This window comes from Camelus bactrianus, chromosome 6 (genome assembly GCF_048773025.1).
Source record: "Camelus bactrianus isolate YW-2024 breed Bactrian camel chromosome 6, ASM4877302v1, whole genome shotgun sequence".
NCBI classification, from domain to species: domain Eukaryota; kingdom Metazoa; phylum Chordata; class Mammalia; order Artiodactyla; family Camelidae; genus Camelus; species Camelus bactrianus.
In genome coordinates this window covers 32,578,707-32,599,710 of record NC_133544.1, presented here as the reverse complement: position 1 = coordinate 32,599,710, position 21,004 = coordinate 32,578,707, and the positions used below count along the sequence as shown (strand labels likewise).

The 21,004-nt window shown below is 40.8% G+C and overlaps 3 protein-coding genes and 1 non-coding gene across 7 annotated transcripts in view; 2 read left to right on the top strand and 2 right to left on the bottom strand.

Moving 5' to 3' along the window:
* MTHFD1 (methylenetetrahydrofolate dehydrogenase, cyclohydrolase and formyltetrahydrofolate synthetase 1) overlaps positions 1–7,332 on the top strand; it is a 51,569-nt gene extending 44,237 nt beyond the window's left edge. For all 4 annotated transcript variants that reach the window (XM_010962257.3, XM_045522094.2, XM_074365397.1 and 1 more), the window contains 4 exons: positions 1,952–2,059; positions 2,759–2,911; positions 5,603–5,696; positions 7,081–7,332. In XM_010962257.3, the coding sequence (XP_010960559.1) occupies positions 1,952–2,059; positions 2,759–2,911; positions 5,603–5,692 (351 nt within the window). In that variant the 3' untranslated portion in view covers positions 5,693–5,696; positions 7,081–7,332. The remainder of the gene's footprint in view (positions 1–1,951; positions 2,060–2,758; positions 2,912–5,602; positions 5,697–7,080) is intronic.
* On the bottom strand, positions 2,386–2,459 carry TRNAT-AGU (transfer RNA threonine (anticodon AGU)). The gene has a single exon. It is a non-coding gene; the product is annotated as a tRNA-Thr (tRNA).
* The window catches only part of ZBTB25 (zinc finger and BTB domain containing 25), a 40,319-nt gene continuing 26,090 nt past the window's right edge, over positions 6,776–21,004 (bottom strand). Inside the window, exon 6 of the mRNA XM_074365405.1 lies at positions 6,776–6,969. Coding sequence (XP_074221506.1) covers positions 6,865–6,969 — 105 coding nt within the window. The 3' untranslated portion in view covers positions 6,776–6,864. The remainder of the gene's footprint in view (positions 6,970–21,004) is intronic.
* On the top strand, positions 12,453–17,516 carry AKAP5 (A-kinase anchoring protein 5). Its single transcript, XM_010962256.3, has 2 exons — positions 12,453–12,604; positions 15,168–17,516. Exon 2 carries the CDS (start codon positions 15,430–15,432, stop codon positions 16,711–16,713), a length of 1,284 nt encoding a protein of 427 aa, XP_010960558.1. The 5' UTR covers positions 12,453–12,604; positions 15,168–15,429; the 3' UTR covers positions 16,714–17,516.

Sequence of the window (21,004 nt, the reverse complement as noted above, 5' to 3'; positions counted from 1 at the left end):
CAAGCTCAGAAAAGTTTTCCAACCACTGCCCAGCATAGGGGAAAGCAGTGTGGTCCTAAGGGCACTTCCTGGTACAGGGCTGCCTCAAGTTCAGAGCAGCACTCAGGTGCAAAACCAAAGCACCCAAGCAGGCTTCAGCCTTTTTTCCATCACTGAGTAAATTATAATAGGTCTGGCTCAGGCAGAAGCACTGCTTATTCTGGGATACAGTAAAGTTAGTTCACAGAAAGTTTGTTCTTATTATGGGGCTGTATTTTATTTTCAGTTCTCTATCCTGTGTTTCAGGATGTGATTGGACATTAAGTGTGTGCCCACAACAGTTGGTAACTTTGTGCGGAACATGGGATGGGTGTTGCAGCTACTTCTGCTTGTGTCATCTAGGCTGCTCCTTGGCTTAGTTTTTAGAAGATAATCATAGACTTTCAAAACTAGCCATAAAAAGATAGAAGGAAGAAACCCTATTACTCTTGAATTTTAACATTCTCTTAACATTTTCTTGTTTTCTTTACCCTTTGCAAATGTAATACACTTCTCTTAATTACAGTTAATTAACATTTTCCTATCGACTTGGACACTTTATTTAGTTTTATAAACTGGTTTGAAAACCTGTTCAGCCAATCACCTTTGTAGGAAATGGCCGTGAACACAAATTTGCACACAAATACAAAGCATTTATAGGCATCCTCTCTAAGTCTCCATCCACAGTGCCTAAATTAGGAACCCCAGTCCTGGAAGGCAAGCAGGAGGCCTGGAAGAAGAGGACTTTATAACCCATTTCTACTTGGAACTCTTCTCTGTTCTGAGAAACAGGAGGCAGCCACTTTTTGTCTCATTCAGCATCTGTTGGTCTTAAGTCACCCTTCAACAAAAGTACTTCTGCTTCAGAAGTTCTGAATGTGCCTTAGCATTGCTGGAGCTCCAATGATAAGAGGCATATGAAAATAATCTCTGTTGCATCTTTATGAAGCTGTAATTGAATAGTCACTTTATTTATATCCATTTTACAAAGCCCCTTCATAAATTATTATTGTTTAGTTCAAAAGGAAATGTTTATTTTCATGGATAGATGATTATTCCTTTCAAAAAACAAAAGTCACTCAATGTGTTCTCTTAGCCTTAGTTGCTAGGGAGCATAGAGTCCCATATTGCCTAATTCTGGTGACTTGCTCATCCAGGTTACCTGTGGGTAGCTGTCCCTCCCATTTCCTTTAGGCAGCTTCTCCCTATGCTGTTTCCTCTGAATCCTAGTGCCCTGAATTTGTCTGTAGCAGCATTTAAGAGGCTAGGCCCCACTTCTGAAAGCGTTGCCCTGGAGGAAGCAGCCCTGCACTTCCTCATTAGACCTAGAAGTCACTGGTTAGGCCACTGGCCTCCGTCCACTGCTCTCTTTGCTTCAGGTGCTATGGAAAGCATGTCTTTTCACACCATCCCTGAAGCATATTGATTGTGTAAGTCACTGGGTTGTTTTCTAGGTATGTAGATGATTTTATTACTGTTTCTCACTGCCAGTGACTAACAGTCAATATACTGTATTAAAACAGGTTGTGTGGATGGGTATCAGTTGCCTTATTTCATAAACAGTATCCCAGATCTGCTTTCACAGGAAACTGGTCTGTAGCGTTAGAGTATTATTTTCCACTTGTGAAGAAATAGTTGTTCTTGGGTAGTCAGCAGTAATGTTTATAATGTACCTAGTGAGATCTTAAATACACACACATGCACACAGTAACCTTATACCTTTGGGACATTTTCCACTTATAAAATCTGGGGCTTGGTATTAAAAAAAAGTTTCTAACCCACTAAACCTCAAAATACTTGCCTATCCATGTAAGTGTATAGAAATTAAAACACCTCTGGCCGTTTTGGGGATTCTGACCTGGAAATGGCCATGTCCCCGGTGAGTGTCTTCACATGTATTTAGTCACGGTCTCCCCTTTTTCCTGTCTGTCAGCTCCCTGTTGAGGATAAAATCAGGATCATTGCACAGAAGATCTATGGGGCAGATGACATTGAATTGCTCCCTGAAGCACAGCACAAAGCTGAAGTCTACACAAAGCAGGTAGTTGTTTGGTTGGTTTGTTCTTTCATCTCTTCCTACAGCAGGCCTTGGAGTCAGGATGCCTGCATTCTTCCTGCCCTACCAAGCACTGCTTCACCTGTCTGGGCAGCAGCCTTCTCCCCTCTTAAAATGCTGAGCTTGAATTAGGTGATCCAGTCCCACGTTGTTTATCTACCCAGAGGTGATATATAAGTGTGTGGAAAAGCTGTGAGGAAACATAGAATGTCTTACTAAAATGTTGAGAGTCTGCTTTTTTTTTTTTCTTTTTCTAATTTTTAAAATTTTTTTTTATTTTGAGGGAGGTAATTAGATTTATTTTTATTTGATGGAGGTACTGGGGATTGAACCCAGGACCTCATGCATACTAAGCATGCACTCTACCACTGAGCTATATCCTTCCCTGCCGAAAGCGTGCCTTTACTTGTATCCTCACGTCTGCTCCAAACTATCGTTTGTAATTGGTTATATAAATGAAGGTAAGATATTCACTTGTGGAATATGGCTGTAAGTGCTCACCTCCTCCCAATGAAGGTTTTTAATCTATAATAACCCAGCTGGAGGAGGGTAGTGCCATGTAAGGGGTATAAGGGGAGTTAGATGGTTCACATAAATTGCAGAAGCCACGTCATCACAGTGCCCGGTTGTTCTTTGTTGCATCTTCAGCTTTTCATTTGTCCCACTTCTGCCCCTATTCCCCAGGGCTTTGGGGACCTGCCCATCTGCATGGCCAAGACACACCTGTCCTTGTCTCACAACCCAGAGCTCAAAGGCATGCCCACAGGCTTCGTCCTGCCCATTAGAGACATCCGTGCCAGTGTCGGGGCTGGTTTTCTGTACCCTCTGGTGGGAACGGTAAGTGAGTGCTGTGGGCAGAGGGCTGCTCATTCACCTCTGCTCCTCAAATCGATTACTGAAGCCATCACACAAATGCCGAATTAGCAGAGTTCGCTGCTGAGGAGACCGTTGAATCCAGCCTGTTATGATTAATCATCTTGGGCCATCTTAGTGTCAGTTCAAGGATGACGCCATGACTGGTTGTACTGAATAATCATTTTGTTGCCCAGAGGCAGTGTGACCTTGACGGAGTCCAGGATGAGCCTAATTCATAGGCTGTGTTAATGCTTCTGTGTAATCACAGCTGACTTTTATTGGGCACCTTTCATCAACTAACTCAGCCCAACTTCTTTATCCAGTCATCCATCAATGGACATTTAGGTGGCTTCCATGTCTTGGCTGTTGTAAATAGTGCTGCTATGAACATTGGGGTGCAGGTGTCCTTTTGAAATAATTTCCTTCAGATATATACCCAGGAGTCTCCCGGGTCTCCTTGACAGGCCTGGAGCTTACGTCTAAAATTCAGGGAATTCATCATTTTTGAGTAAAGTATTTCCCCCTTCAAATGTGAGTAAACCCTGTAGATGTGAAAGGTGAGGTTGTTTACTTACGCTTTAAGATGAGTTAATTATCAGATGCTTTCTTATCTTATGGGCTTTATGCATATTAAAGAGGAAAATTGCTAACAGGGAGGTAAAGGGAAGCTGAAGGGCATAATCACAGTCTGGACTAACTTTGTCCCAGAGTCAACATTGGTCCTGTGCCCAGGTTTCCCCCATAGATCTGGCCAGTGTCCTATGTCTGCAGATTGTACTTACCTGCAGTACAGGATTGAAATAGTAAACTAAGCCAATACACAGATAAAAGAAACCAGTAGGTCTCCTTTCGGAGCTATTATTCTTTCAGTGTAAGGAAATGGTAGGAGGTGGTATTATGGAGTCAACAGTTCATAACATTAAAGCCGAATCTACTTTCACCTCCACTGGTTTTGGCCTTGGGCAAGTTACTGAAGAGGGGAGCCCTGCACCTCCCAGCTCTCTGTGGGGCAGTGTCATCCCATGACAGTGGTGGTCAGACACGTGCCTGCAAATCAGCGCCCCTCAGCCGCTCCAGAGACAGGAGATTTTGCTCTATTATAATGCTCATCGGTCCTTGGGGTTTGTAGAAATTCCTTTTTAATAGGAATGGCAAATCATTTACCCAGCACCTGGAATATTGCAGAAATGTGTGTTCTTTCTGGAGACATTGTCTGCAGCTGGCAGCTGAAAAAGCAGTGTTGTCACTTCTGATGTCTGCATGCAGGAGGGTGACTCTAAGAGACGAAAGCAAAACTGAAAGCAGTCGGGCCTGAAGTTCAGAGAGAAACACAGCCTGCCTAGTTCAGAACTTTCTCATCTAGAATAAATTCTCATGTTAGACGCCAGCTTGGACCAAGACATTTCCACACATAATCTAGATGGCTTAACAGTGACTGTTCTTCACGCCTTCTAATTCCTGTTGGGGCCTGAACTGGGCTCAGAGGATCTGAGCATTTTACGTATTAATTCAAGATGTGGTGGCTTCTTTTTGGAGTTTTAATGTAACTTTCTGTATATGTGTCCACATAATCTTTCCATTTTTTAAAATTTTCTGGTTATTGATACGACCAGTGTTTCCTACTAATCCCTATTTCAGGGATCATCTTCAGAGCTTTCTGCCAACACACACATGCGTGTCTACGTCGATGGGCACATGTCCTTTATCTCTGTAATGTCATCTTCAGGCTTTTCTGTTAGGTCTGAGGACCATTCCCTTCCTTTTTCCTACTTGTCCCCATGTTCAGCAGTTGTTTATTTCTAATAGAATTTGAGACTAGAGACCGATGTCAGTTCCCTCCTTGACTGGCACGCAGATGTCAGGATCAGGTTTTCTAAAGCCTAGGTGTTTTGTGTTACAGAAGGTGACTGATCCTTTTCTACGTCATTTTTACAGTTAAGTGGTAGAAGTTCAGCTTAAACTCTTCTCCTGTCTAGATCTGATTTGGAATTTGTGTATTCATCATAAAGGACATTGTTACAGATTAAAATATACCGAGTTTCCACTTACAAGCCTTACAGACTTACATCTAAGTAGATACCTGTCTTCAGAAAAAGAAGCAAGTGCAAATAAAATCCGTAAGCATTGCAGGTTCAGGTTCAGAAGGCCAAAGGGACCAGTAAAAATGGTGATTGTGAAACCATGTAGATTATGTACAGAAATGTCTTAGCTTAGCCCAAGTTAATTGATACTGATTCCTAATGTGCTGCTGAAGCAAAAATAATAGCAGTATCTGCACAAGACTCCTTAGAATAAAATGAAACAGCAGACAAGCCATGCATCTCCTTTTTATTTTGTGACTTGAGAACTGAGGAGGTAAACAACTGACCCCTCAGCCTCCATGGCACCTGCCATTGTGGGATGAAGGTGGATGCATCTCCTCTACCTCTTGTTGCAACTGTTGGTATGGGGGACTTTGGTGAAGTCTGGCATTTGGTTTGCAGGAGGACCTGAGGGATTCCTGCTGAGATCGTAGCAGGATCAGTGACTTGATTTTTAATGTGTAAAATGAAGAGTGCCACTTTATGGACAAGTGTAAAATAATATTTTATCTTTGTGCCTTGGGCTTTCTATCTGAAGGGAAGGTGCAAATAGATCACATTCAGTTTGTTTTTAATGGTATTTCACACCTAGATGAGCACCATGCCTGGACTCCCTACCCGGCCCTGTTTCTATGATATTGATTTGGACCCTGAAACTGAGCAGGTGAATGGGCTGTTCTAAATGGGTAAGTTGTTACTGGTGAAAGTTTTGCTTTTTTCCTTATGAGGCATATTTGTGAATTATAGGACTCCAAAGCTATGAAAATGCAAGTTCTAATGCTTTCAAAAGATTTCTTTCCAGACATCACTGCAGGGTGGGGGACTATAATAAGAGCTGGCAGTAACCAGTGAATGAAACATTTATATTTCAATACATTTTTGGAAGAAGAACACAGCTCGTCACAGGTTGGCAGTATAGGAGAGATAGCTGCCATCTGAATGAACTACGGAGGGGCTGCAGTGGAGGTTAGACCTCCTCTGGGGACCCGAGGAAGCCCTGGGCTTTGAGCTGATAGCACATTGGAGGGCAGGAGCAGCTGAAGGTCTGTATACTCTGAATAGATGGTTAGCAGGAGAGAGTGAGTGAATGCCCCGGAACGTAGGAAAGAGAAAGGAAGCAGGATCGGTCCAGGAATTCGTGGGGCCTTAAGTGAAGGGCCCCCACCACTCATCACAATGAATGAGCCACCCCTGGATACACTCAGGTGAAATTTCAGAAACATCAAAGATGAAAATCCTAAAAATCCTTCTCCAGAGGAGAAAAAATGGCTAACCTATGGAAAAAAAAAAAAAGAACTAGACTGAACCGCTGTCCTCTTATCAGCAGTAAGAGGCTTTTAGACGATGGAGAAACGCCCTCCAGGTCTACAGGGAAAGGTGACCTTCCGCTTGTACGTACACCCCACCGAGTCTATCTAGAGGTTTTCACATATGTATAGGTTTGCCACCCCCACATCTCTTCCTGGGAAGGGAGCTAGCAGTGTACTCCAGCAAAGTGAGGACTAAACCAAGAAAAAGGAAGACATGGTTTTCAGGACACCAAATCCTGATCTGGACAGTACTGAAGGGGAGTCCTGACAACTGCAGGTGACCCAGAATTATAAATCCATCAGGAGGAAGGAGGAATTTAAAAGGCCTAGAGAGGGCGACGAAGTCAAGGGTAATGATGCAAAACAAAAGCTCTCACATGGTTTAATAAAGTAAGGGTCCAGATGGAGGCAAACTGCAGTCATCAATTAGGAAACTGTAAGGACGGTTGCCCCCAGAAGCATCTCTGCTTCCAAAGAAGAGAGACCTCGTGCTGATGCTGGGGGAACGCTGTTCTGCAGGAGGGTGTCTGTGACGTTGGAGATGTCATCCTGGCTCATGCTTGGACTGGCGTTGAACAGTAGTCACACGGCCATGACGTAAATGCCGTTCCTTGTTTTCAAGTCTGTGGACAGACCCTAGGAGAGTCAGCTGTGGGGAAGGATATGAACGTTAACAGCTCTGGCGGTGCGAGAGGGTGATGGTGCGGTGAGGGAGGGTAGAGGAAATACTTCAGCGCTTTCTTGTTTCTTTTCCTTCCAGATTGTCCATCTTCAAGAAGCTACTTTGAAAATGTGGTCAGTGTTTATTCAGGCCTCCTGTCAGGAAGTGTGGGGAAGTCGAGAGAAGTCAGTCCCTGCCCCAAAGACCTTCTGAAATAAGCAGTGGGAGTTTCCCCCAGAAGCCTTTCTTCAGCCTTAATTCCCATCCTCATGTATCAATTAGCATAAATCATGCTCATGTCTAATTACTTTACTGAACTCATAGAATAAAAGTAAATAATTTTGCAGTTAATCTCAGTGTTCAAATATAAATGGCAGCATTAACAGACTGTGCTGCCGGCTCTCTGCTGTCCCATGGGACCCCGTTTGCCGGGCAGGCCCTGGGACTGAAGAAGCAAGCTGCAGTGTGTACTTTATGATGCTGTTGTGTTTAGAGGGGAAACAGCACACACTTGTGTAATAAAGAAACCTCCTGAGACGGTTGAGGGAGAAGCAGAGTATGGAGGATGTGCCTTTTTATCATGCACTTTTCTATATTGTTCCATTTTTTTTTCACCCTGAGAAAGTATCGCTTATACAGGTTTTTGTCCTGAACTTCCTTAGAATTCTCATTTCTGTCACAGCCTTAGCACCATTCTTTTTTGGGGGATATTTTGCCATTTGTGGCCCTTCATTCACCTTTTTTTTTTTTTGGCACTTCAAAAACCAGAGTTTTATAACTGGCATAAACATTTCCATTGCATCAAAAACAACAAAATACCCAGAAATAAACCTAGCCAAGGAGGTTACCTATACCCTGAAAACTAAAACACTGATGAAGGAAATTGAAGACGATACAAAGAAATGGAAAGATATCTTGTGCTCTTAGATTGGAAGAATCCACATTATCAAAATGGCCATACTACCCAAAGCAATCCACAGATCCAGTGCAATCCCTTAGAATATACTCACGACATTTTTCACAGAACTAGACATTCTTTTTTTTTTTTATTTAAGTGGCAGTACTGGGGATTGAACCCAGGACCTCATGCATGCTAAGCATGGGCTCTACCACTGAGCTGTACCCTGCCTGTGCCCCTAGTACCATTCATTCTTCATTTTAGGAAGGATGGTCATATTGCATTAACCGCAGGGTAGCTCTTCTTCCTTGTTGGTTCAGCAAGTATTTACTGAGCTTCTACCATGTGCCTGAGCTCTACCCCTCCCTACAGAATGTTTTATTTCCCTCAAATGTTTTCCCTTCCCTTCTTGTTATTTATCTTCTATCTCTGTTCTTATCCCACTTTTCCTCCCTTTTCCCCTTTTTCTTCTTGCAGTGGATCCTTCCAGATGTTGCATCCCCCAGTGCCCATGCTAAACACTGCTGGCATTGGCAGAGTGGTATTTTTCCTGGTGCCCTTGGTTTTACTATTTTTAATCCCCCAGGTAAACACTAGTGTTGTAATATGGTCAGTTTTCCAGTCTAAGGAGTGATGGCAGTGCTTTTGAGGGCATGGGGCAAAGGGTTCCTGAGCGCAAAGCCCAGCTCCACTACGCTTTGAACACCACCTGGCACATTCTACACACTGTACACACTCAGTGATGTTCCTGTTACAAAGCATTGTTTGGACCCTGCAGAGTTCACTGTTTCTGGTGTGCTTTAAAATGTCCTGTAAAACATCTGGAATGGGACTTGCTGGGAATTCAGTTTGTAAACAGGAAGAAAGCAGTCTATTGTCAGACGTGGTGACTTAAAGATCATCTAAACAATTTAGGCCTCCTTATATCACCAAAAGCCATGTGGGTTTAAATCTTTCATGTTGACAGAAATAGTGAACTGAATTGGTGGGAGAGATGTGTGGAGGTTTAATAAGGCAAAGATTATAAACAAAGCCCTAATACAATAAATAAGTCAAATTGTTTTTACCAGGTATTGCTTGGAGTGAAGGGACCATCACTAATGCAAGAATTTCCCTAAGTAGAAGTGAAATATGCCTTCAGTAAAAATCCAAATGGTACAATTTGCCTTTTCCACTTGGCAGTATACCTTGGAGTTCTTACTCCATCAGCAGTTTGGGATACATCTTGTTTCTTATGGCTGTGAAGTGTTTAAATAGTCCTTTTGATAGACACTTGTTTCGTGGTTTTTACTGTTACAAATAATGTCCTAGTGAATATTCTCATATCATATGTATCTTTGCAACTTGTGTAGAAGCATCTATAGGATAAATTCCTAACAAATTTGTGCAGAGTGACCTCTAGCTTCAGAATGGGAGCTGACCTTTGGTTGGAGATATGTAGAGATAAATGATAATAGAACACATAGGCAAATTATGTGTCTCTGTTGTACAGAAAAGCACTTCACAATTACACTGCTACTCTCTGCCAAGTGCACTTGTTAAGGTCATCTGACTCCAAAGCCTGTACTCTTTAACATCATTGTGCCTTCAGAGCCCTTTGTAGCAGGCAGCCCCTGCCAGGTTGTACAGAAACAGACATCCTATTTGTGACAGGCAGAAAGGGTTGATGGAATTGTGGAAGAAGCAGAGACAAGAAATAAAGAAGTTAGGAAGGCGAGTGAACAGTTATTGATGATACGGGTTTTGTGGAATTGGGTCTTCAATCTGTGATTTAAAAAAAAAAAAGAGGTGTGATGAAAGAGAAAGCATAAAGAACAAGAAATACGTGCAGGCTGACTGAAGACCTGAATTCAAGACCTATGGGAGCATGAATGCTGGGGATACATAGTGTGTGTAGCCAGAGGTGGTCTGGGGCCTTTACCTTGGGGCTAGGAGTCCTTCAAGGTCACTGCCTCCCTGTCCCTACTCTGACCCTTATCTGGGCTGCTAATGGCTTCCCTCCCCATATTCATAATATTACTATTACACAGACTGCACCTTCTCTGATCTGTACCTCGGAGGCTGTTGCTGTGCATTGAAAATGTATACATACTCTCAGTTCAAAGACAAGGCAGCATATGGGTGCTGTCAAGTAAAGCAGATTACAACAGAATTACAGTTGAGTTTGTGTTGGCTGGTGCAACCCTGATCGTGCCCAGGAACAGATCAAACCAGCAGAAAATGAGCCACAGGTTCATTTAATGGCGAACCAGGAATGGGGGAGTGGAGGGCTTATTCCCAGCAGGTCTCTAAAATGTAAGAATGATTATCACAGAGTTATAAAACATTTTTTGGTAGATACCGGCCCAGGCTGTGGGTGGATAGGGACCAGGATGGGATAAATGTTATGAAGCAGTAGAGGTCAGATAAATAAGCTATTTTATTGGCACATTGTATCTGATGATGTTAACAAGATAAGCTGTAGGTAGGATAATTTCTCATCAGATTGGAGATATATTTAGAGCCTGTTTCTCATTATATAATGAAAAGCTACTCATGAAGTTGCAGACAATGATATGGGTAATAGCTTACTAACTGTCACTTAAGTGAGTTCAGGGATGACAGGTTTCTTTCACGTATGAGATACTGGATACATTTTTAAAATTCAGATATGGTGTCAGGTTCTAGTTATATCCTAAAGAAAAACCATAGTGCATTATTTTATTTATAGTTCTCCACTCTGTGTGTGTTGGAGGTTGGGGATGAGTTATATGTAATGTACCTTAAAGAAATCTGCCCTTCAAATACAAAGTCAATTCACCTCCTACCTCGAACCACCCTTCAGTTCCCTTTCATTAGTCTTTTTTTTTTCAAGTAAGTGGAATAAGATCTGTAAGTCATTAAGATGGCCTTTATTGTTTTAACCTGTCCCTTATTTCATTTCCAATTATTCCTAGTAAGATAGCTGTTCTACCTCGTCTTCATCTAGATAAGCTCATCTTATTTTTGCCTGAAATTGTTGCATACTCCGAGGTCTGCTAGGTTTGAGAAAACTTGGATCTCAATAAGTAGTAGTATCTCAGTTGGTTATGAGTGGCATGGATTTCTTTTAGTTTGTTTAAAGTTCAAAACTGGCAGTAAGCAGGGTTAGTACCCCATCTAGGGATATAAAGGACGTCTTTACAGACTAGGGTTTGCTGAATGAACAAAGATAAACTGAATTCTTAATTACAACTACTATAAATTAGATGCTTACGGATATTCCTGTTTTGCAGCTCTTGTCTCTAAGATGTTGACAGCTTAGACTCAGCTTTGCTATTGTGTCTCAATAGTTCTTTCCTTAATAAGTCTCAGTGGAATCTATAGAATATATTCTATATGGTAAAATATATTCCTGGAAAAACACTGAAAAATGGGTAACTGAAGTTTACTCTCTCAAAGATCATGATCCTATTGAAGAAAAGAGATAAGTACAACTGCTTTTCAGTAGTTCTTCCCTCCACTTTAATAGCTTCTTCATCTGGGTTGTGTGCCTGGAAGGGGCCAGAGGAGGAGGCAGGAACTCCTCTTGCAGGACCTCACTGCTGGAGCTCCTGGGAATGCCCTTTTGTAGGTAATATTAAACCCAAAGCAAATCACTCTCAACTCTCAATGCAACAACTTTTATTGGTGTTAATGCATTGTACACAATGGATTATGTGTACAAATAAATGCTTATGGTGCTTTTCACTATGGTTACGAACTTGTTTAGATAAAGATTCAAAATGTATGAAAATATACAGCCTAGCCAGTCAGGCAGGAGGGAAGATATTGTCTTGCACCCTTTGCTCTGATCAAGACTGGAATTGTGAGGAAAGGCTTCTGTTCTCCATCCCTCAACCCTACTTAACTGAGAGGGACAAGGTTAAGCAGGCACCTAGGAATATCAGAAAGGGAAGCACGGATAACTTGTAAGCTCCTTATTCTTGGAAATACATAAGGTATAAGGAATGGAAGGGGCTGGGCTCCTCTGTTCTGCTGACCTTAATGGCACACAGACTGCATCATCTCTACCTGCCTGCTAGATACTTAGGGACACAGAGGTCTGTATCTTGGGCCTCTGAGAGCCTTTGGCAACGAATCTTGATAACCTCATTACACCCAAACCCACTCCTGGGGAAAAAATTTTTTTTCCCAATTCATATATGAAATTTTCTCTCCAAACGAGATGCACTCTGCATAGTTTTGAAGCCTACGTTTAAAGTGTGATATCTGCTGTGACTTTAAATATTCAATGAGGGGATTTAAAATGGGAGTACCTATAATTTAAAACTGGATTTTGCTGCTTTGCGTCTGAGAAAATGGGAGGCTTGCGACCCTGGTCCCCTCCCCATCTGCCGGCTTTCTCTGTGTCTCTGGCTCTCTCCGTGGCCCTCGGCCCTTTCCAGGATGTGGTCGCACGGCTGGGAGCGCGAAGGTCTGCTCCCCCGCGGCTGGGCGAACTGCTTCGCAGGTGGCCCTCCTGCCTCCCCCACGCCCCGCCCGCCGCCCCCAGCCCGGGCCCCGCCCCGCGCCCGCCCGCTCCGCGCGCATTGGTGCCGCCGACTGTCGGTCCCCGCGCTCTGGGGAGGGGGCGCCTCCGGGCTGCGGTCCCTCTGCAGAGGGCGGCTCGCTCCGGGTGCGACAGTGGCTTCCCGCCTGCCCAGGCGCCCGGCCCCGCGAACGCCCCCGTGACCCCAGCGTCGGCCAGGGACCCCGGCTCCTTCGGTAAGTGAAGAGGACGAGGAGGTTGCGGGGAAGAGGGTGCGGGCGGGTGTCCGGTCCGCTGACCGCCTGCCGGTGGAGTGGGCGGGAGGTGCCCGCTGGACACCGGGAATCCGGGCCCCTCGACGTGGCCGGGGTAAGAACTGGGAAGGTCGTTTGCCTGCAGGACTCTCCAGCCAGCGCGACTCTCATCAGCTGTGCCCACCTACCCTCTCCGCGTTACAGCGAGTCTAGGAGCATGGGTTGCTGGTCGTTTTTTTTCCTCCTTTGCCCTTTTGGAGAGAAATGTGTTTGGGGTTCTTGGTCGTGGTAATTGTGCAGATAGCTTGAAGCTGGGTTGTCTGTTCCACGCCCCAGCACTTTCCTTTTTGAGTTACTTTACCCTGCGCTCCAGCTCCTGCCATAAGGCGCATCGAGAGGGAGGGCAGACGCCTTCCTCCGGGAAGAAAATTCGTGGTCCACACCTGGCGCAGGGAGAGAGTCACTGCTTTCCTCGGGAAGTGGCTGCTCTTTGCCTCCGTGCTCCTCTGTTCACGGGAGAAGGGGAAGGGGTATTTTCTGTGGCAGTAGACTTGCGATTCTATCAGGAAATTACTACCGAGGCTTTAAGATTCTGAGGCGATAAAACTACCGGTGCAGGTTAAGGACTAATCATTTGCGGTCTAATGTTCTGCAAAGTTTTAATGTCTGCAGACTGCATTTTCCCCATTTCAGTGTAGGTTTTGTTTGGGTATGTTTTATTTCTGCATCGTGATACACATTCAAGTGAGCTTCTCAAGCAGTTGTCTGTGGGCCATCCAGGCTGGTTTCAAATGATATGTTCCTAAACATGATCTAATTTCAATATTGCTATCAGTCATGCATCCTCTGGTTAATAAAAACTCTCAGGCGCTGAGAACTTACAAGAGGTGGGGAGACTTAAAGAGAGCTATAATCACCCGTGGTTCCAATGCTTACGGAAGCATCTCATGAGGAGGGACACTGTAAAATGTGCATATTTTAGTTCCATCATTGTTCTAGGATGATTTTGTTTTTATGCCAGAGGCATGGAGTATATGTAACACCCAGCTTAAGGAAATATTTACTTAGATCATAAACTGATTTTCCTTCTGTAGTTCATAGAATCAAGAGCTACCCAAATAAACCTTCAATAGTGAAAGATTTACATAAAAACAGTATAAAGAGTCTCTTTATTTTAGGACATCCATCAACTAAAATTCATAGGATTTTTGTTAGGTGATCACCATTGATACTATCATACCATTTTGTGGATTAATTTTAAAATATACCTTTATATTTATATATATAACTAATCAGTTTGCCAATTGCATAGCTTATCAATTTATTTTTGGCTTTCAAATTAGATCAAGAATCAAGAAAATATAAAGAGTTTGAAAGCTTGATTTTAAAACAGCAAGAACTCCCCGTTCAGGTTTGGTTCAGTTATAAGTTGCTGGGCTGTATTATGGTCACATGACCATTAAACAATTTTTAAATTTTTTGACTAGTGGATCTAGTGCAGATTGGCATCTCCAAACAATTCATTTTTCTGATGAAACTCCCAATTTCAGGGGACAGGCTTCAGAAACAAGCAATCTTGGGTCGAATCTGAGCTCAGTTATCTACTAGCTATGTAATCTCGGGCAAATCGCTTAACCTCTCTAGGCCTCGATTTCTTCATCTGTAGATGTGATACCACCACCTACTCACTTTGTAATGTTGTGGGAGGATTAGAGACGTATGTAAAAGTGCTTAGCAATTCCTAATACACAGGAATAGCTCAATAAATGTCAGCTGTTATTATCACTCACTCTGACCTTCAACTATGTGCTCATTATGGAAAACATTTGAACAGCAGCTACTTAGGAAAAAATGTCAAAATTATACAAACAAATTTAACAGTGGAGAAGGACAGTAATGTTAAATTTCCCAAGAGCATGTATGAAAAGTAGCACCTCCTTCATGAAACACACATTTTTAGAACAGAAACCTTATGGTATAACGGAAAGAACATCAGAGAGTCAAAGTCTTCAGTTCTAACTCTGGCTATGACCTCATCTAACTGTATGGCTTTCAGCATGCCAGCTGCCCACTCCGGAGCTCAATTTCTTCATCTGGCAGGACTTGAATACTCTCGAATAATCTCTAGGACCCTTTGCAAGCTTCAAAACTGTTTATTACACGTAATAAAAATTACACTAGCTTGCTCACCACTCTGCCCTTCGTTGTTTTTTCTTGTGGATGGTGGTGGTTTTTGTTTGTTAACTTGCAATTCAGAATCATAAACAATTCATAAAGACAGCACAACTACAGAACTGATGAAATAATATCAGATTTGCAGAGTAATCCAAAATGAAGTTTTAACAAAGAGAAGAACAAACTAAATTCATGCTGAAATATTTCTGATAGGGCAAAAGTAAACCCCAAGTTTTACTCTCCAGTCATTTTAGTAAGTTATTATAAGGGAAACATGCTTGGCAGAATCTATACAATCAACTGAAATAGTCTTTATAGAAAACAATAGGCTGATGGTGAAATAAAATACCACTCTCTTTTCTCTTGTCAGGTTGATCCGTAAATAAAACAAAAATCTATCCAGTAAAGGGCTTTCATGAAGATATTAAAGAGAGAAATTACAAGTAATAGAGAATCTAAGTATTTGTGTAACTGGAGAAACCACCTAAAACAACTGTATGGAGTAGGACGAAAGGAGTGAATACACCTGGAAGAAATTTTACTCAGTATGATATTTTTGCCCACTTTTTTATCATAAAAGTCTGCTAAGGAAGAGAACATATACTTTTCTAAAGAAAAGGTGTAATGTAAGAATGGAGACCACAGTTTCTGAAATTCAAGTAGAAAACAAGGATGAGAAGAGATTGGCAGAAGTTAGTCCTCAGGAGGAGAGGCAGGAGGAAAAAGCATCAATGCTTTGCTTCAAGAGAAGAAAGAAAGCAGCCAAAGCAATGAAGCCCAAAGCTGGCTCTGAAACTGCTGATGCAGCAAGGAAGTGCTCCCCAGAAGCAGGAGCTTCTGATCAGCCACAGCCCCCAGGAGGGGCCTGGGCCTCAATCAAACGCCTTGTAACACGCAGGAAAAGGTCAGATTCTTCAAAGCAGCAAAAGTCCTTTGAGGCTGAGGTGCAACCTGAAATCAATGCTGAGGATGCTGATCCTTCTAAGAAAAAGGCAAAATCCAGACTCAAGATTCCCTGCATAAAATTCTCAAAAGGGGAGAAAAGGAAGCATTCCAAAATTATAGAAGACTCAGACCGCAGCATCAAAATGCAGGCAGAGGCTGAGAGTTTGGATACAAAAACTCTGACCCAGTCAGATGACAAGGCAACAAAGACTAAGTCGACCCAGGATATAAGGGAAGATGTCTCACAGAAAGAGGGTGATGAGGTCTGTGAATCAAATGTGAACAACAGCATAACTTCTGGAGAGAAAGTGATTTTGGTAGAACTGGAGTTAGATACGGGGCATTCTGCTATTCAAACAGGAACTCTAATCCTTGAAAAAGATATTGAAACGATTGAGGAAAAACAAAGCGTTCAACCTCAGCAAGCAAGCCCACTGGAAACTCCAGATACAGAATGTCAGCTTCCAGTAGTTTCTGATGTTCCTCCCTCACCTGCACTCCCAGATCAACAAATTGTGGAAGGAGCCAGAAATGATACCCTAGAAAGTGGACCAAACTGGAAAGACCATGAAAGTAGAGAGACTGTAACTGAGGAGAGTGAGCCAAAAGATACTGAATTGAGCCAGGAATCAGATTTTAAAGAAAATGAGATCACAGCAGAAAAACCCAAACCAGAAGAAAGCAAAAGAATGGAGCCAATTGCTATTATTATCACAGACACCGAAATCAGTGAATTTGATGTTCAGAAGTCTAAAAATGTCCCTAAGCAGTTCTTAATTTCAGTTGAAAATGAGCAAGTAGGGGTTTTTGCTAATGATAGTGGTTTTGAGGGTAGAACTTCAGAACAATATGAAACACTCTTAATAGAAACAGCTTCTTCTCTTGTCAAGAATGCTATCCAGTTGTCCATAGAACAGCTGGTTAATGAAATGGCCTCTGATGATAATACAATAAACAATCTTCTACAGTGATTTAGTTTCCAGATCATGGGAGGAAGAAAAGCTTAATGGTGAAGTATTTTACATATTTGTGGCATTTCTTATTCTGTAACAAATGAGAGAAATACCATCTGTGGAATTTAAAGGTACAATTCCAGCCCAGAAGTGCTAAAGAATTAATCAAGTTACGAAACCCTCCCTACCACTGCCATGAAGCCACTTCTGGATTGGAGGAGGTCAGTACAGAGTGCAATGCAAGGTGACATCCAGGGAGTTGCTAAAATGGCATGTGGAGATTAGGGTGCTTGAGGGAGGATGTATTTATTGAGCACTTGTGGTATACCATAAGCTCTTTAATATCCTCTGATGTCATAAAGCCTGGTTCTGCTTGATACATCTGTGTATAGGTGAATATTGCATTCAGTTTTCAACAACCTTTTTTTTTTTTTTTATGGTGCACTTTTATGTTGTTTAAAATGGTGAATAAGGTGAGCTATTTTTGTAAATGTGTGATTTATAGTTGTTACACTCCTAGGCAGTAGTCTTAACCCCCCCCCCCTCCAAATATTGGAGGCCAAAAAAAAAAAAATATATATATATATATGTTGCTTGGTTAAACATGAGTGATATTCTAGTCTTGCTCAGGTCCCTTACAAAAGCCACTCACAAATTACTACAAACAGGCAAATAATTACCAAGTGCAAAGGTGGGGAAACGGGGAATGCATTTTCCCTCTCCATCTTTCTTCTGCCCCAAACAGACCTGTGTAAATCCATTTATGCATGAGATCATCTGCTGAAAAGTCAAAAAAAAAAAAAAAACAAAAACAAAAACAACAGCAACAATAAAAACAAAAAGTAGAATATTATCTTCCATCCAGGAGAAGGCAAACTTCCCAAGTAACAAGTTATCACGGATAACATAGGATTCATCTTACAGGATTACATCTCTAGAGACTATTCACCAATCTCTCCTCAAAGAGGAAAGTGTGGATTCCAAGCCAGCCTGGCAGTAGAAATCCTAGGAAATCATAATGATTTAGTGAAAATATTAGTCATTCTTGGCCAAGAATGAGCAAAGTACATGGCTGAATAGAAAGTGAAAAGTTATTTCTAAAGAACATTATATTTTAAATGTCAGTATTCTTTTATTGTGCCTATGGGTTGAGAGACACCAGTAAAAAACACTTTACCTGAATATTGAAAAGTAACTTTTTCATCAGTAATTTCAGTCCAGCTAATCCTTTACCAAAAAGTGAACTTAATATAACAAGAAGGGCTTATTTGCATTTTATTGTTATTTAAGTAATCGATCTCAGTGATTGCCATATTTTTTTGAAAAAGTATTTGTTTCAGTCTTTCCTTGTGTGAAATGGCCATAATACTGCAGCACATTTCCTTACCTCACAGGTCAGGGTTCATATTGTATAGTTCCCCACTGTCTAAACTGAGTGACAGTGTCACTCTGAAAGCAAATGAAGTAATGAAGAGCTTTCACTTGAGTTGTAAGGTTTTTGCTCAAGGTATTTGCACATTCGTGGAGAAAAGAATGTACATTAAATGATTTAAATGACCTGGTGACTTCTTGCCATTACGTGTGGATTGCATATAGAAGGTATGTGCTAATTTGTTCCATACATCTTTGTTTCTTCCTGAAGTACATATTGAGACCTCTGGCAAAAGAACCTAATCTGACTTTGGAACTGAACCAAATAATGAATATTATTAGCAAGATTCAAGAATACAAAAGTATTCTCCCAGATTTTCCCACCTTCATGCTTATAACCTTAGGGGGCAAGGTACCCACCCAAATCCTTCAATTTAGCAATTTAAAATTGGATCTTTCAAAACATGATTCAAGAAATCAGTTTCTTTTAATTCTATAACTTTTAAACATTTTTTTTTAAAAAGACTGCTAAGTCATCCTTCCTAAAAATACTCCTTTTAATTCACTATATGTGGTGCTAATGGACTTGGACAGCTACCAGCAGCTACATATTTAAAAGTGAACAATTTTTTAAAAACTGATTAAAGTTGGTGCATTTTACAGTGTTTTAAAGAATCCTGCCTTCATTTTCTGCAATGATGGCTCAAGCCAATATACTTGCATTGTAAGTTTTTAGTAATTTCTCATGAATGAGCAAAAAGTACAGCACTTACCAGTTACTGAAAATATTTTGAAATGTTTAGGCATATTTATTTGGGAGTTTTAAAAACAAATGTGAGGTAAGTATGTGTAATGAATTTTTAAAAGAAAGTAACATTTTATCTAACTAGTCCTAGGTTTCTAATTTTTTTTTCCCACTGCGGTGTGATACATATTTGCTTAGAATGTATTATAATTGATTGTTTTTGTGATGAAATGTGTAGTCTATTTGCATTCATTCTTAACTGGATTCTCCTTGATCTTTTCTATTGAGAATATCTCGTGAATTAAATAAGTAGGATTCCAGTTTGAAAAAGGAATCCAGAAATTGGTCTTAATCTGATTATATCTGCTACATGGCCGAATTCTACTGCAGTGAATTCTAAGGTGATCCAAATTTTTTTGTTGTTATAGAAATAATTAGGAATCAGATGACTTAGAAGCCACTCATTTTTTTTTTCATTTTAATGGTATTTATTTTAAGCACTTTGACCTTATATGCAAGATATTAAATGAATATAGGTAGGTTCTTATTCAATTCACATCCACTTGACAATATTAAAGTGATCATTTAAAAGCAACCTAATAACACCACATTAATTTGCATTTAAATTTGCTGTGGTATAAATGCTGCTTTTAGTGAACATTTATTAATTAGCTGGGATTCAGTTTCTTTTTCAACTCAGAATTTTACAAGGCAGGTTGGTTTATCAGATACTTGTTAAGTTTTTCAGCATGTTATCTTCTCTCTTTTAAGAGTCAAGGATTATTCAGTTAGCTTTACAACTAGTGAATATAAAAATCCTCCTCTATTTTATGTAGCACTATTCTCTTAACATTTTCTCAAAGTACTTAATAGGATACAGAAATAGTCCTTGGTAACATTTAAATACAGGTAGCAGAAAACAAAAGAACTTTCAAAGAGAAATTATGTTCCCTGCCACCTCCTCCACCTCAAAGAACAATAAGCATGGGGCACAAATGGAGTTCTTCAGAAAAGCTGTCTGCATAATTTTCTTTCAAGGTAATGTATTTGACAGCACGAAGTTTGTGATGCTCTTAATTGGTCTACTACTTAGTGAAGTCATAAACTCTGATTTATTTCTGAGAGATTATGTTATTTCACCAGTATGTGTGAATGGCCTTCTTGCTAAAAGCTTTTAGAGATAATGGTTATGAGAGGGTACCAGTCAGATCTGGCTTCTGCATGCAATCCAAAGTTAACTTCATCCATAAATTTCTAACTTCAAGTTGCCTTATTTTTTATAGTTAAGAATTAATTTGGGGGGGTTTACAGCAGAATTTTTAACACAATTGTTAGGCCTTAGAATCCCATTGTTTGAAAATATTTTTTAACATCAACTTTATTCAAATGTGTAAAGTCTACTTTCTAATTTCACCTAATAATAATAATCAGGGGTGAACTTTTTGCCTGCCATTTCTGCATTTTTTTAAATCCTCATTTAAGGTTTAGAGTTCTTTAGGTTCAAATTCCTATGATGTTTTACTGTGTAACATGGAGTTTCTTATTATAAAGAATTCAAAATTTCAATGTACAGTACATTTTGTTTGTTTTTGAAAACAGTTTTTTGTAATCCTTACTTAGTTACAAAAGTTTAACAGAAGGAAACTACTTAAATTTAAATTCAATTTATTCAATTTGTATTGGGTATGTAACACATGCCAAATACTGAATAAAGGGGACAGGCTCCCTGCCCTCCAAGAGCTCAACTGAGGGAGCAGTAGCAACTGGAACTGGGGCAGGCATTAAGGCAAAGAACCACAGGTGATGCAGCCTCGCGAGTACACTGGTGGGAGAACAGACGGTGATTAATTTTGTCTGGTGTGGGGCGATGGCCATATAAATACTGGGCAGTTTGAAAGTATTCAGCTTCTAAATAGTTAAACAGTGTATTCCTTCTGACTTGTGAACAGGTGCAGAAAAAGGCCTGCATAATGTTACATATTTATAGTAGTTCTTTGTAAAAATGTTAAGTGGATGAGTTATCATGAAAGCAAAAGTTCCAATTTGTATTTCTCATTAAAATTAGTACTATATTACTGTGGATCAGATGCAAATATTAAAGAAATAATACTCTGTAGAAAAAGAAATTCAACCTGAATTAATAAATGTACTGACTATTAATACAGAATAAATGTTCTACTGGCTCGTGTTTAT

Coding starts and splice junctions, on each gene's coding strand:
- AKAP5 (XM_010962256.3), top strand. CDS start 15,430: ATGGAGACCACAGTTTCTGAAATTCAAGTAGAAAACAAGGATGAGAAG.